This window comes from Typopeltis vanoorti, chromosome 5 (genome assembly GCF_054136105.1).
Source record: "Typopeltis vanoorti isolate ZY-2024b chromosome 5, IOZ_Tvanoo_1.0, whole genome shotgun sequence".
Taxonomy (NCBI): Eukaryota; Metazoa; Arthropoda; class Arachnida; order Uropygi; family Thelyphonidae; genus Typopeltis; species Typopeltis vanoorti.
The window spans coordinates 87949435-87963265 of record NC_143553.1 but is presented as its reverse complement, the minus strand read 5'-3'; the positions used below and the strand labels follow the sequence as shown (position 1 = coordinate 87963265).

Below are 13831 nucleotides of genomic sequence, written 5' to 3'. Positions count from 1 at the left end.
AGCAATAAAATAATTATAAGGATATCAACCGTTGACTTGGGTTGAATATATAGAATTACAGTTGACATAATTCAGGCTATAATGCCATTCTGTTATTACGTTTTTGACCTGCAATAAGCGGAAAGGTGGCCTCATACTGTAGGATTAAATGAATGTCCCACCTAAAGACAATCACATAAATTCGTGCCCGTGGAGAATTCGAACTCGCGTCTTGTTGGTTGGAGAGAGGTTATGCTAACGAGGCCGGAAAGAGTTACACTTATTTTAGGCCATGGAAATGGCCTAAATGTATTTCGGAAATTGGCCATTTTCAATTTCCGAAAGAAAGAATATTCCAAAGAGGTGCGTTTTTTCCGAAGCAAAATCATCACTAAACTCATCGATCAAATATGATAATGAATATGACTGAGATTAATTGATTGAAATTTGAAGAAATTTCTAAATGAAAAAAAAAAGGATTTTATAACAACATTCATAATTTTAAATCACAGAAAATGTTAGCGATTGTTTTATGTTCCATTCTAGGTTGACATACATCAACAATGAAAGCGAAAACAAAGGATTTTTTTATAGCGACAGCTGTATTGAAGAGGATGCAAGACAGTAAAGTTAGATAAGGATAACAAGTCTTTCTGAAAAAGAAATAAAATCATTATTTAAATTAAATCTAATTCTCTTTATCGTATCGTATGAAATAACCTTTTGTTTCCATGATTTTATTCATGATTACATTAAAATGTAATTTGCTGTATGAAACTAGCTGTAATTATTTGTCTTACTACCTCTAGTAGTGTCATTTTCATACACATAATCAATATTTAATTTAAAGAAGTAGACGTGTTTTAGAACGTTACATGCAGTCTGTGTTAAGAATCCATTGCAACGTGTCTTAACTACACACTCACCTATTTTACTCTGAAACGGTTTGTGCAGATTCACAGGATCGTTCTTGTGAAACCTATAGAGATGCAGTCCTCGTGGGTCGTGTAGGAGTGATAAAATGTCATCCCATCTGGGACTCATCCACTGTCCAACCAAAGAATCGTAGATTTTCTCACTAAAATGAATGAGTCCAGTCATAGGGTCCAAGAGACCTCCCTGAAAGTCCACCGGTAAATAAAAGTTCGGATTGGAATCGAATAGTACATGTCCGTAAGGCCCCCTGTGAATTTCTTTAACAACGTCACCGTAGATGTCGTACACCAACAATGGACTTCCGGTGTGGTCAGTTGCTATGTAGAAACTTTCCTTGTTCAGGAGTATAAAAATGGGAAAATTTCTCTCGTCGTACAGCACAGTGATGATTCTCCCATCTGCGTTGTTGTACATGTGTGTTACTACGGACGGCTGAGAAGGATTGGAGTAAAAGAATTGAGTCACGTTACCAAGATTATCTTTTCGTATGGTGAGGCGTCCCCTGGCATCATAAAAGTACTCTATGTCATATCGTCCTGTCCGAAATGCGCGAATCAAGTGACTGTTAGCGTTATAAACGAATCGTTCTTCACCTCTCTGCACCACAAAACCCCTTCCGTCGACAATGTACGGTGTTTCTCCGAAACTAATTAACCTGTCGCCAGTATCATGTAAGAGGTCTATCTTGTTACCCATGTACTGCATTGTGATCATATTTCCGTTCTCATCGTAGTGGAATTTCCAGTGATCTCTTCCCACCATTTCTATCAGCTGTCCATCTTCGTCGTAAGAATAGTTCTGCGACCTCGTTTTCGATGTTCCGAGATGTTTCATGTAAATCCCGGATTGAACCACTAAGTTCCGTTTATCGTATTGTACGTCCATCCTGTACACTTCCTTTTCACTAATCACAATGAAGAAATTCCTCAAACGATGCAGAGCGTCGAACTGCCTCACAAAAGACGCAATGCCATCGAAGAATAAGGTCTCGTTCTGATGAGTCTCCACACAGTGGAAGCCTCCAGTCTTTTCCAACTTACCGGTTGTTTCATTGTAAGTAAATTCTAACGGTGGCAAGAGAAGACTTCCAATCTTGGGCGAAATTGACTTAATCCTAAACATTGCGTCGTACCTGTACATAAACACGGCTCCAGTCAGTTGAAACTGACCCGTGAAACGAAGCTTCCACGCACTCAACATCGCTCCTTTGTAGAAGAATTCATTACTCACTTCTGCATCTTGTCCTTTCCAGTATTCCATATGCACCAATCCAGATGATGTATAGTTCGTGAATATCTGTCCTCCGCCGTACATCACTCCGATCAGCAAGGACTGCTTATTGTACTTGTAAAGGGTGCGTCCAAGGTCACCTGGATAATATTTGACAACTGGTAAACGAAGGTCATTGTAATTCACCACATAGGTCCCGCTATTTCCTGGTGGGGCATAACACAACTTGTAGAATCCCAGGGACACGTAACCTGCAAAGGTGTGCCTTGTTCCTTTAGGGGTGGTGACATATTTTAATCCTCCTTTGTCATCGTAATGATAGGTATATTTGCGTCCACTGGGCAGGAAAACTTTAGTTGGCTGAAAGATAATTGAGAATCAGTTAATTATATTGCACTTAAAGAGCACTCAAGTCAATGATAAAGTAGAAAATAAAGTTTTATAAACGAGATTTTATTCATATAAAAAGAGTCCAATATGCCTTTTGTGAGGATGCAACTAATTTAAATAAGATTATTTAAATTTTTGGACACATATCTTGTGTGAATAGAAAAATACAATTAAGTAGAAAAACGAGTTTCTCGTAGCAAAACTCATTAATATTACATTGAGATAAACAAAATATACAAGATGAGAGACGTCGGTAATACGACGTCTTAGTAAAACTGGAGAAGGTGACAAAGATTGTGTGCCAAATCGTTTTTCCCATACAATAAATTCTTCGGCGGACTAAAACGATCTGTAAATAGAACACAACACCTTCGGAGCAACGGATGCTACGAGAATTTTCTCTAAAGGTGCACAAAGAAACAAATAAGTTAAAAAAAAGCGTCCTCCTTGCCTCTTCGTATCCGAAAATGACACGCAAACAGGGAATTTGTGTAACTCAATCGTGTTCTCCCTCACATAACACGATGTGCAGGTTACAAACCTGGAAGTCTGTTGATTCAAACTGTAAACTCAGCTGTTTCTTTGAATTGTATGCTGCCACTATTATGGAAATGTATGCCTAGTTGAGTTTCGGTTAAGGATTCCACTGAACTTTGAATGTATAAAATAGAGATCGAGTAGCATTTGAATGCTACGAAGTATTCTTTTTCTTGATGTGATTAAGGATGTAAGAAATATCTTACTCCGTGGAAATGTTTCTCTTCTGAAGTATCTAAAGCCCAATCAATGAAAACAGGAAAAAAAATATAAATTAAAAAAGGTACAACAAAACTATTAATAAACATTAGCTGGCACGTAACAATACTGTAAAAAAAATAACAAAATCATAGACGATCCATCTAATTGTTTAAATAAGTTTTGTTTTAATTTAAAAGCATTACTAATTAAATGTTATCAAGAAACATTGCCAAAATAATTGCTTGTACTAGTTTATACGGAATCAATACCTTTGTTTTTCCCTCATATCCAAATCTCATCACAGATTCATCGGAATACTTCACCTCTGACAGATGACCCATCCTATCGTAGCTGAAAGCCTCGGAAAGATAGCCTTGCTGCCAGCCAGAGATCCTGCCTAGTCGTTCGTACATGATGTTAAGTGGCAGCCTGGTAGTAGTGGGCAGCCACTGGACGGGTCTAGAGAAAGCGTCGTATTGTACTACAAGAAAAGGTCTTCGGGAACTGTTGTAGAGGATTTCTCTAACGGCGACGAGATCATACTCGACGGTTAAATACTGTGTATCGTTCACCTATAAAATATTGTGTGGTTAACACGAAGGATTTCTTACTACATCCAAGAAAGGAATAAGAGTTAGCTATAAAATACTTCTCTAAAATAAATTCTTAAAGATACTGTAGGATGCATTTTAGTAAAATAGTTTAGGACGCATTTATTTATGATAATGTTATGCTGATCATTATAAAAAAAACTGTTGTAGTACTATATTATCACAAGCATTGTCACACAAAGAAGCAAAAGTATTGTAAACATTCAATATCACTTTCTTTCACACACAAATTAAATAGTATTATTATTGCAATATCTTAAAATCGTGTTAAAATATCGTTTTACGAAAGGCAAGTAAAAATTCCTATTTTGAAATGATACACTATAATATACAATATATAATAAAATACGTTTCATATCTTTAAGATGTTTATTTATAACATATATTATAATATATATGTATTATATATTAAATATATTATTATCTATAATAACATATTATTATATATTATAATATAGCATACTAATATACATATTTTAAAGTTGAATACAAAAGACTTCTTATATTTTAAAGTAATACACTATAATTAAACCAGTTGCTTATTTTTATTTTCGCAGTGCTTTTCATAATAAAGTATTTTAAAATAGTGCGCCCTCCCACGATGAGTCCTTGGACTACTCTGGAGATGTCACATAATAATAGTAATTATCAAAATATTGTCGTACTTAAAAATACTTGATAATGCTTTAAAATTCAGCTTTTAATTTCACAGTAAAAGCATATTGTAAGTATTATATTATATTATTTCTTACTTTTATTTTAGTAATAGTAATTTGGAATTAAACGTTTTATTATAAAATACTAATAAATGTTATTTTAATTAAAAATTATGTCATATACATTTACACCTTTTTATTTTCATACTAAACTCCTAATATTAATTTTTACTATTTGTAATTACAAGAGTGAAGAGATGGAATTGATCAATCGACCGTGAGATGCGGTGATTGATTCATTCAATCCAATATCCTTGGAGGGTAATGGATAGCAATGCTGTAGCCAATGAAGTTCTAACTGAGGCTCGGCTATTGCCGTTACCCTCCTGCCATGATCAGAGCTTTAATTGCTCAATAACACCTTATCCCCACACTGTCCTCTACAGATAACGGGGAAGATGAAAAGCATTCTTGCTTCGCCCCTTTAAGCCAGTCCTTATAAGGAAATTACAAGAGTTCGCGGTGGAAGTTCGAGGAGTTAATCGACCCTGAGATGCGGTGATTAATAGTATCTTTGGAGGTTAATGGATGGCAATGCTGTAGCCAATGAAGTTCTAACTGAGGCTTGGCTATTGCTGTTACCTTCCTGCCATGATCAGAGCTTTAATAGCTCAATAACACCTTATCTCTACTGTCCTCTACAGATAACGTGGAAGATGAAAAGCATTCTTGCTTCGCCCCTTTAAGCCAGTCCTTATAAGGACTATATAAGGAAAAAAATTACATTTAACCATAACTCATTTCGGTATTCTATAAACTTTCTTTCGTTTTGTTATTATCAAGAAGCAATAGCTAAATCGACAAACATTTTCATGTTACATATCAAGTAATATATCCTTCGTAGTTCAGATGTTAACAAAACGTTGTCCTTAGACTGAAAATACCTCTAGAAATCGAAGAATCTTTATAATGACTTTTCAGCTAAATGTAAGTTAGTCAGTCTCATAAGGTGGGTAAAAGGCTTTTTCCTCCCCGTAAGTCGATTTGTCTGTCCTGAAGGATGAAAAACAAACAAGCCAATCTAAGAATACACGCAGTTTACAGATAAACGTATATTACAACTAATAACAATATACTGGTTGAATAAGCTGGTTCTGTACCTGCCTGTATGAGCTCCACGGCAGTTGTGTCATCAAGCGCTAATTAATAATAAAACCATATCATAAAACATATAGCATACATTAATATAATACATAAACTTATTGATATATTTGAAGTAAGATATTTCATTTCAGTAATTGCAGAATATTTGAATACTGAACATATTATAATTATCCATTTCCGTTTACATATTCATAAATTTATATAAAAAGCTTTAGAATGGCGTTAAAATATACTTACCATTAATATCCTTTCTACTGCTGATATTTGTCTATCATCCTTCTCTTTTTCCTTTCTACTGTATTTGATGCCATAATTCCAGGAAATTTTGCCGATTTCCTCATCTCCTATAAACTTCATCTGAGATACAGGCACAGGAAACATTCCTGCTTGCACTGGAAGAGTTCCCGTAAGAACAGGGTGTGAAGTAGCTTCCCACACGACAGCCTGCTGCCACGGTGTCTCCACTTCTATAGCTCCATCTTGATATAACGTTGTTTGGATAGGAATCCCATCTATTCCAAAAAAAAAAAATATATATATATATATATATATATATATATATATATATATATATATATATATATATATATATATATATATATATATATATGCATAAATTGCACAAACAATCTATTAAACTGCACATTTACGAAATCATAAAAACATCAGCATTAATTTACACCAGAGGATGATTATCAGCAAAGTTGTCCGCTAAGCAAATTAGCCAGAAGAATACTCAGCTAAGCCTATTTCTTCAACAGTATAATTTTATTAGGTGCCTACTAAAACCTTCAGCAGTTGACTCCAAGAAATTCTCGCCGGTAGTGGGTCTGAGTAATCATTAAACATGAACTGAACTACCATTACTTTAGAAGTATTTTTTTAATGTAAACACGGAGAGAGAATCACTGAATCACTATACTCTCCTCATAACAAAGAAAGACTATTTTTCTCTCGTTTTTCTATTGTTATTTGAGAGCCATCTACAATATATACGCGCGGCACATTTAGAAGCAATCTACAGCAGGTAGATGAATGTTTATACAAAAGATACCTCACGAAAAATCCGAGAGAACTTAACGCAGCCGTTGTAAGGTTCCGTCATATCCATAACCTTAATCTCTACAGGAGAAGCCTTACTATTAAATAAAGTATGCTAATAAAAATATCTATTACGCCATCTCAAAGAGTGCTAATCTACAGAAACCTTAGGGAGGGGGGAAAGAATTTTCGCATAAAAGGCAGAACGAACACACACACACACACACACACACACACACACACACACACACACACACACACACACACACACACACACACACACACACACACACAGGAAACAGGATATGGTTCCGCGTGCGCGCGCGTGTGTGTTTTAATACAAAAGAAAAGAGGCGAATCTTTATACTGTTCTCAGCGCTCGCTCGCTCTCGTTGATGTGCTGCTATCTACCGGCTCTCTCCTCTTGTGCGCGCGCGCATTATTATTTTTCTCACGTCAAATATTAAACGTAAATCTTTTGTCATATTATGGGTCGGGAAAATTAGATTCTCTTCTAAATTCGAAAGGAGAGAATGAAAGAAGAAGAAGAAGAAGAAGAAAAAAAAGAATTTTCCAAAAATTGCGTTTCAGCCAAGTGAAAACCACGCAGGACGATCCTAAAGCTCCAGCGGACAAATCACCTTATCTTCCAGCCCATGAGGCATGTAAATTACTCCGACTGATATTACTACTGTATTTTTACTTATGATGCGACATAATGAACCTTGAAAGATTTTCTGCTCACTGCACTGTGAGAATTTTAATTAAACTCTGGCAAGTACGAAGTGCAAAGACGCTTTAAGTTAGTCGTAAATTCATCCTTTTTCCTACTTAAAAGATATTAATTAATTCTATGAAAACATGACGCTGATAAAAGAGTCTCGAATCGAAGAGAAAGAAAAGAAAAGAAGAATAGTTTGTACGCAAAATAAATATGACTTAATGGAAATCGTCCGCCTTCACAATAAACAGCTTGATATGTGAAGAAAATTGTCACTTTCATATGCAAATAATAATTATTTATAACTTAATACAGTTTGATGACATTTCATAATCGCTTTAAAAATCAAATTTGTTTTCTATGTCATTTATCATTCGGTGACATTAGTATCTTAATGATACTAATTAAGTTTTTATATAAATCCAGTGGTTGATGGCCCTTATCAAATGAGGCATTCGAGATTATTATCGAAGATTTTTAGATTAGAAAAATCAAGAGTTACATCACGTTCAAAGAACATTTAAATCGGTTTTTGATGTTTCAGTGTTCTCACAGTAACCGATTGAATCCCCTGTAAAGGTCGTTTCACTGCATGACTTAATTACTATGCAGAAAATGCGCTGGGATATTAGTTCAATGAAATTACAGAAAAATAATAGAAACGCGTGTTTTTAATAAGTATTCTTGAAAATGAATATTAATAATTCATCATCGGAAATGTAATTTGTAAGTTGCATAACTTATTTATAATATTTGGAGAAGACTAGTAAATCTTTAATTAGAAAACTGACTTTTGCTAAACTATATTGCCAGAAAATGTCTCCTGATAATTTTGAGAAGTTCCAAGAAAGTACACCGATATCCTCCCTTCTCTGCTTTGAATGTCGAATGGCTATGCATACGTTAATAATTAAAATGATCCGCTAATAGAAAATAGTCCGATTGCTGCCATTTTACATTAGATCTGGTAATGCGCAATCGGACATGCTGAAACTTGGTTTCCGGTTGGCTTTTGTGTAAAAAGCAAAAATATATAAAATGAAATCCATATGAACATCATTAAACAACTTCCTATTTTGATACTGTAAGGAAAGTTTTCCGTAGAAAGTGATACACAATATCGTGCAGGTTAAGTGCTGAATAACAAAACCAGCTACAGTATTTAACGTTAATAATTAGAATAACATGCCTGTCTACATAAATAGTAATTTCTGCAGAATATACGTCCACTGTCTTTTTATTTTTATATATTGAATTTGATTTCTTTATTTTTGGCTTAACGTCTACTAAAGAAGTGCAAGAAATGCTTCACTTCAAGTTAAAATGATTTTATTTCTTTTTGCTTCTAAAGTATAAAAAACCGAAAGCCTTCTTTTAGAAGCCAGCAAAGATTAATAAATCAACCCAATAATCTTTCCCCTAAGATGCTTAAATATTTGATTATACATTTTTGGGCAATAATAAAGATTTTGGTAATCATGCTAATACTAAACATGATATCGTCAAGCAAGCTGTAAATTATTCAAAGATGAATGGAAGGGAGGATATAAATTTCCTTGGGATTGGCATTTAGTGGGTGATAAAACGATACCAAAACTATCGCTTTCATCCTACCCTCAAATTTAAGCACCAGGATGGACTTCAACAAGATTGAATGGTGTGCAGATTTTTGAGTAATAAACTTTGATTGCAATAATTTTTAAATAATAAACTACTAAGAAATTTGAATAAAAAAGTATTGCTTCCAGCTCGTATCACTCGACTTTGCTGAAATTTATTAAATACATAAAAGAAACTTTTAGATATTTTCAACTTAGTTTTTATCTAAAGTGTTTCTGAGAGAATTTTAACAGACTATCAGATGCCTCCCGGAGAAATGCTGTACGACAGATTTTGCTCGTTAGAAATAATGCTTTTTGAGCGATGGTAATGTAATATCAAATACACGATACCATGTGCATCCACATATATTTAAAAACATGTAGCATATGTAAAAAATTATTATTCGTTCTACAAATAATTTTAAATGCAGTTTTAGCATAAAAATCTCTCATATAAATACATTTATCATGCACAAAGTAGTTCTTATAGCAATTATATGGGAAACAGTTTTGCGTAAGCATACTACTCAATGAAAAACATATATAAGTCCTTCAAAATGTACAGCAATCCATTACACAAAAAATATAATCGTTTTAAGATGTACGTGTATAGATAAAGGGGAAAAATTAGAACGGTAGTCTTTACCTGTTTCGGTGACCACCGTCGTTCCTTTCACTGTCACGGTCGCTCTTCGTCCTTCTTCTTGATCTTCCGACACCACAGACGCTCCCTCCGGACCCAAGTCGAAGAACAAAGACGACACCTTTCCACTCGGTTTAACCACGTGAGTGAGTCTACCGTTTTCGTCGTACAAATAGAAGAATGATCGTCCGGCTCCGTCTGATCTCACCGTAAGAAGACCTTGTCCGTCGTATTCAAAGTTAGTGTCCAGATTGTCAGGGTCGGTAAAACTCTCGATGAGTCCCTGATTGGTCACCTGCACGCGACATTTCTCTCCCCTGGTGTTCTCTATGGTGTGAAGGCTGTGTCCCGCATCTCGAAGAAACGAAACTTTACTTCCGGACACGTCTGTGATCGCACTTAGTTTACCGAAGCTCGTGTTGACGTTGTAAAGAAAAGTGTACACGTTCTTATTAGTAAGCACGTTCCTGGTAACGACGTGCTGACCGTACTTGTTGAAAACGTACACCTCGTGACTCTCTGGATAAGCGATTTGGAACTCTTGTTGTTCGTCTGCCTGGGGAAGATAAGGAACTGCGGAAAGAATACGCAGACTGCCCTGATCAGCGATGTGGACGACCCCATCACTAGTAACTGTCAAAGAAGAAATTGCTAGAAGTCGGGTGTCCAAAGCAAGCAATCCTTCTTCTTTGGAAGAGCAAGAACAATTCTGCCACTCGCATTCACAAGTGCCTTCCCGCCCGGCAAAGTGCAGGAGATCTCCTTCTGGTGATAAACTCCGAACTTTATGCACGTTTCTTGAATCTACTTCAGCGATGTACATAGTGCCCGATGGACCAAATGTGAAACCAATTAAGGATCCTAGACTTCGCTCTGCACTCACTCTAGTCTTGTGACTACTGGTTTGTTGGGATTTGCAGTACACAGGCTGACCAGCGACCACCATCACACAGTTGTCGAAAGTCAGTTTGAGTACCATATGGTCGTCGATGAAATATAGAGATCCATCCAGTGGATTGATTGCTAAATCTGTTGGCCACCGCAATTTTGCCTGACAGGAAACACAAACAAAAATAAAGATAAATATATGCTCTTAAAAATAATTATAAATAAATCAATATCTATTTTTCACATATTTTCATATATATATTATATCTAAATGGTTGTTGAATATTAATATGAATTATGATTCTATGCTATTTTCGATCATCTAAACGTACAAAAAATTGACATAAACTGGGTTTTATATTGGCCGAAGAATTTTAATTAATACTAAATAAGAAATACTAACAGGGTTCGCCAACTTAGCTGTTTGGCTTCTTCAGGGTGAATAAAAGAGATACAAAACAACTTAAACTGTTCATGAAGGAATGAAGAGAATACAATCGTATTTTTACAAATACAGAAGAACACGCACATCCAACGCATGGAGCGTGTATGATGTCAACTGTTGTTATGCAGGAACGTTCTGTAATTAGCAGCGAAATTTAACTCTGGCGTGCTTAATCACCTTATGAGGGTCTTCCAAATATCAGCTATTAATCCTTGGTTTCTATTGAGGTTGCGTATAAAACGGATGACTGTTTTATGTTTCGGGAGCGGAAATCTTCCTCTAAATAGGGGATGGAGCTTTTCTCCCATTAGAACACGATGTAAACAATAACAGAGAAGAAAATTGTGGGTTAGCCCCTCATTTCTAGAGGACAAACCATACCATCGAATGGGACAAAAGCTCCATGCTGTATTTAGAAGAAGATTTTCGCTCCCGATACATAAAAGAAGCCATAACAGTCATCCGTTCCAAACACAACCAAGGATTAATTTTAGTTGATATTTGGAAGGCCCTCATAAGATCACTAAGCACCAGAGTTAAATTTCGCTGCTAATTACAGAACGTTCCTGCATAACAACAGTTGATATCGTACACGCTCCATGCGTTTGATGTACTCGTTCTTCTGTATTTGTACAAAAATACAATTGTATTCGGTTCATTCCTTGATGAACAATTTTAGTGTTTAAGTTGTTCTGTATCTATTTTTTTATCCTGAAGAAGCCAAACACCTAAGTTGGCGAAACGTATTGGTATTTCTTACTTAGTATCAATTAAAATCCTTCGGCCAATATAAAACCCAGTTTATGTGAATTTTTCTTAATATTAAGAATAATAAAATTCCCCTGTATCTGAAAGTTAGATTTATCATAAGTGAGCTCTAGGTGCATAGTTATATAACAAGACATAAAGTTTAAATCCTTAAATATGGCTTATTTATCATAGAAAATATTAAAAACACATTCACATTTTATATAAAGATATTATTATTTATATTTACAAGAATCAACAATTCTAATCATTTGCCAAGCCAGTGAAATCTAAGCTAAGGAACAATAAAAAGAGCATCCTGGTTCTCTGAGCAGAGTCCTTGTCTCAGAGAGTGAAACCAAGCAACTCCAATGCCGAAGGTTACATTCTCATAAGCTATCTAGTAAATTTCCATGGCTTTTGTTTCATTTACATTTGCCTATAAAATATAAATATATTTTAACATCCTCAATATTAATATGAAGGACTGAAGATTTTTAAACGCTCTATACCTTATATGTTGAATAATTTTGAGACATCCAGAGGTCACAAGTTCGAAGATAAATTTGATGGACTGAGTTTTAACATGGTGTGGGTATTTAAGTTAATTGATTGTCAGTTAACACTTAATTCACGTAATGAATAACGAAATGATACCTTTTATAGAAGAATATATTTTGCAAATGAATATAATAGATTTATGTATCTTAGCTTTTGACAACAACAAAAAAAAATTAATTATTAGCATCTTCAGGTCCAATATACAATTTAAAGTATGTTGAAAATAACTAATTGATGAACAGTTCATTACCTCATCATCATCATCATCTCATCTCATCCGATTGGTAACGGGTTGAGTCCACTAAGAAGAAAGGTTCTCCACTTATCGCGATCTTTAGCCATCTCAATCATGACTCTATAGCTGGGTAGATGTGAATGTTCTTTCAGCAACTTTATCCAAGTACTTTTTTGGTCAGCCTCTAGGTCTTTTTCTTCCTATATATCCATTCAAAGCTAAATATAGGAGTCTATGAGTGGCCATTCTCTGAATATGACATAACCATCTCAGTTAATGCTTAATGATTGTGTCTATTATATTATCTGGGAAGTTTAAATCTGTTCTGACTTGATCATTAGTCTTGTGTTGCATCCAGTGGGTCTTATTAATTTTTCTGAGGCATTTCATTTCAAATGCTTGAAGTTTCTTGATTGGTTGTTGAGATAATCTCCAGGCTTCTGAAGCATAAGTAGCCGTTGGGATAATAATAATTTTCAACTGTTATATTAAAATCTATTCAAAATTTATTTTAATCCTCTATCAAATTCAGTCAAAATTATTTTTTCATGTGTACTTATTCTTTTAAGTAACAGAACAAATAATGTAATTAACATAGAAATCCTGGTCAGAAAACCAACATAGCTGATAAGACTCAACATCCTCTTAAAAAAATCGAATTTCAGTTAAGCTTAAGTTCTTAAAAGAACTGGGCGATGGACTGAGTCCTCGACTCATTATCCCGTCATCTGAATGAAGAAAATCTGTGTGGATGGGGTATTATTGAGCTAAAAGCTCTAGTCATGGCTAGGTAACGGCAATAGCCGAGCCTCAGTTAAAACTTCATTGGCTACAGCATTGCCATTTGTTACCCTGATTAGTAAGTAAAGGGTAAAATCTCAAAAAATCGGACGATCTCTAGGCCACTCCATAGTGGGCGAAAGACCGTCCATGTCTCAGCGTTGGTTGCACTCAGTTACGGGCTCCCCGACCACTGAGCAGAACCGCTCAAATTCCGAGGAAAATAATTCACCGGCAAGAACCCCTCAGCGGGCCGTGCCGGAGAACACCTTCCCCGGAGACTCAAATTGCTCCCTTAAGGCAAAAAACCTAAGAGAGCGAACTCAAAAACTCATCACCCAGGATAACAGCAACAGCCGAACCTCAGGTAACTTCCTTGGTTCAGCATTGCTAATTGTAACCCTGATTAGTAAGTAAAGGGTAAAATCTCAAAAAATCGGACGATCTCTAGGCCACTCCATAGTG

General features: G+C 35.3%; 1 protein-coding gene across 1 annotated transcript in view; it reads right to left on the bottom strand.

Annotated features, from left to right (window-relative positions):
- Positions 1 to 13831, bottom strand: part of LOC150106628 (teneurin-m-like) — a 281208-nt gene that overhangs the window by 8179 nt on the left and 259198 nt on the right. The window contains exons 23-26 of the mRNA XM_090392589.1: positions 9714 to 10761; positions 5942 to 6216; positions 3543 to 3845; positions 906 to 2505 (exon numbers count right to left, since the gene is read on the bottom strand). Of these exons, the coding sequence (XP_090248715.1) occupies positions 906 to 2505; positions 3543 to 3845; positions 5942 to 6216; positions 9714 to 10761 (3226 nt within the window). The remainder of the gene's footprint in view (positions 1 to 905; positions 2506 to 3542; positions 3846 to 5941; positions 6217 to 9713; positions 10762 to 13831) is intronic.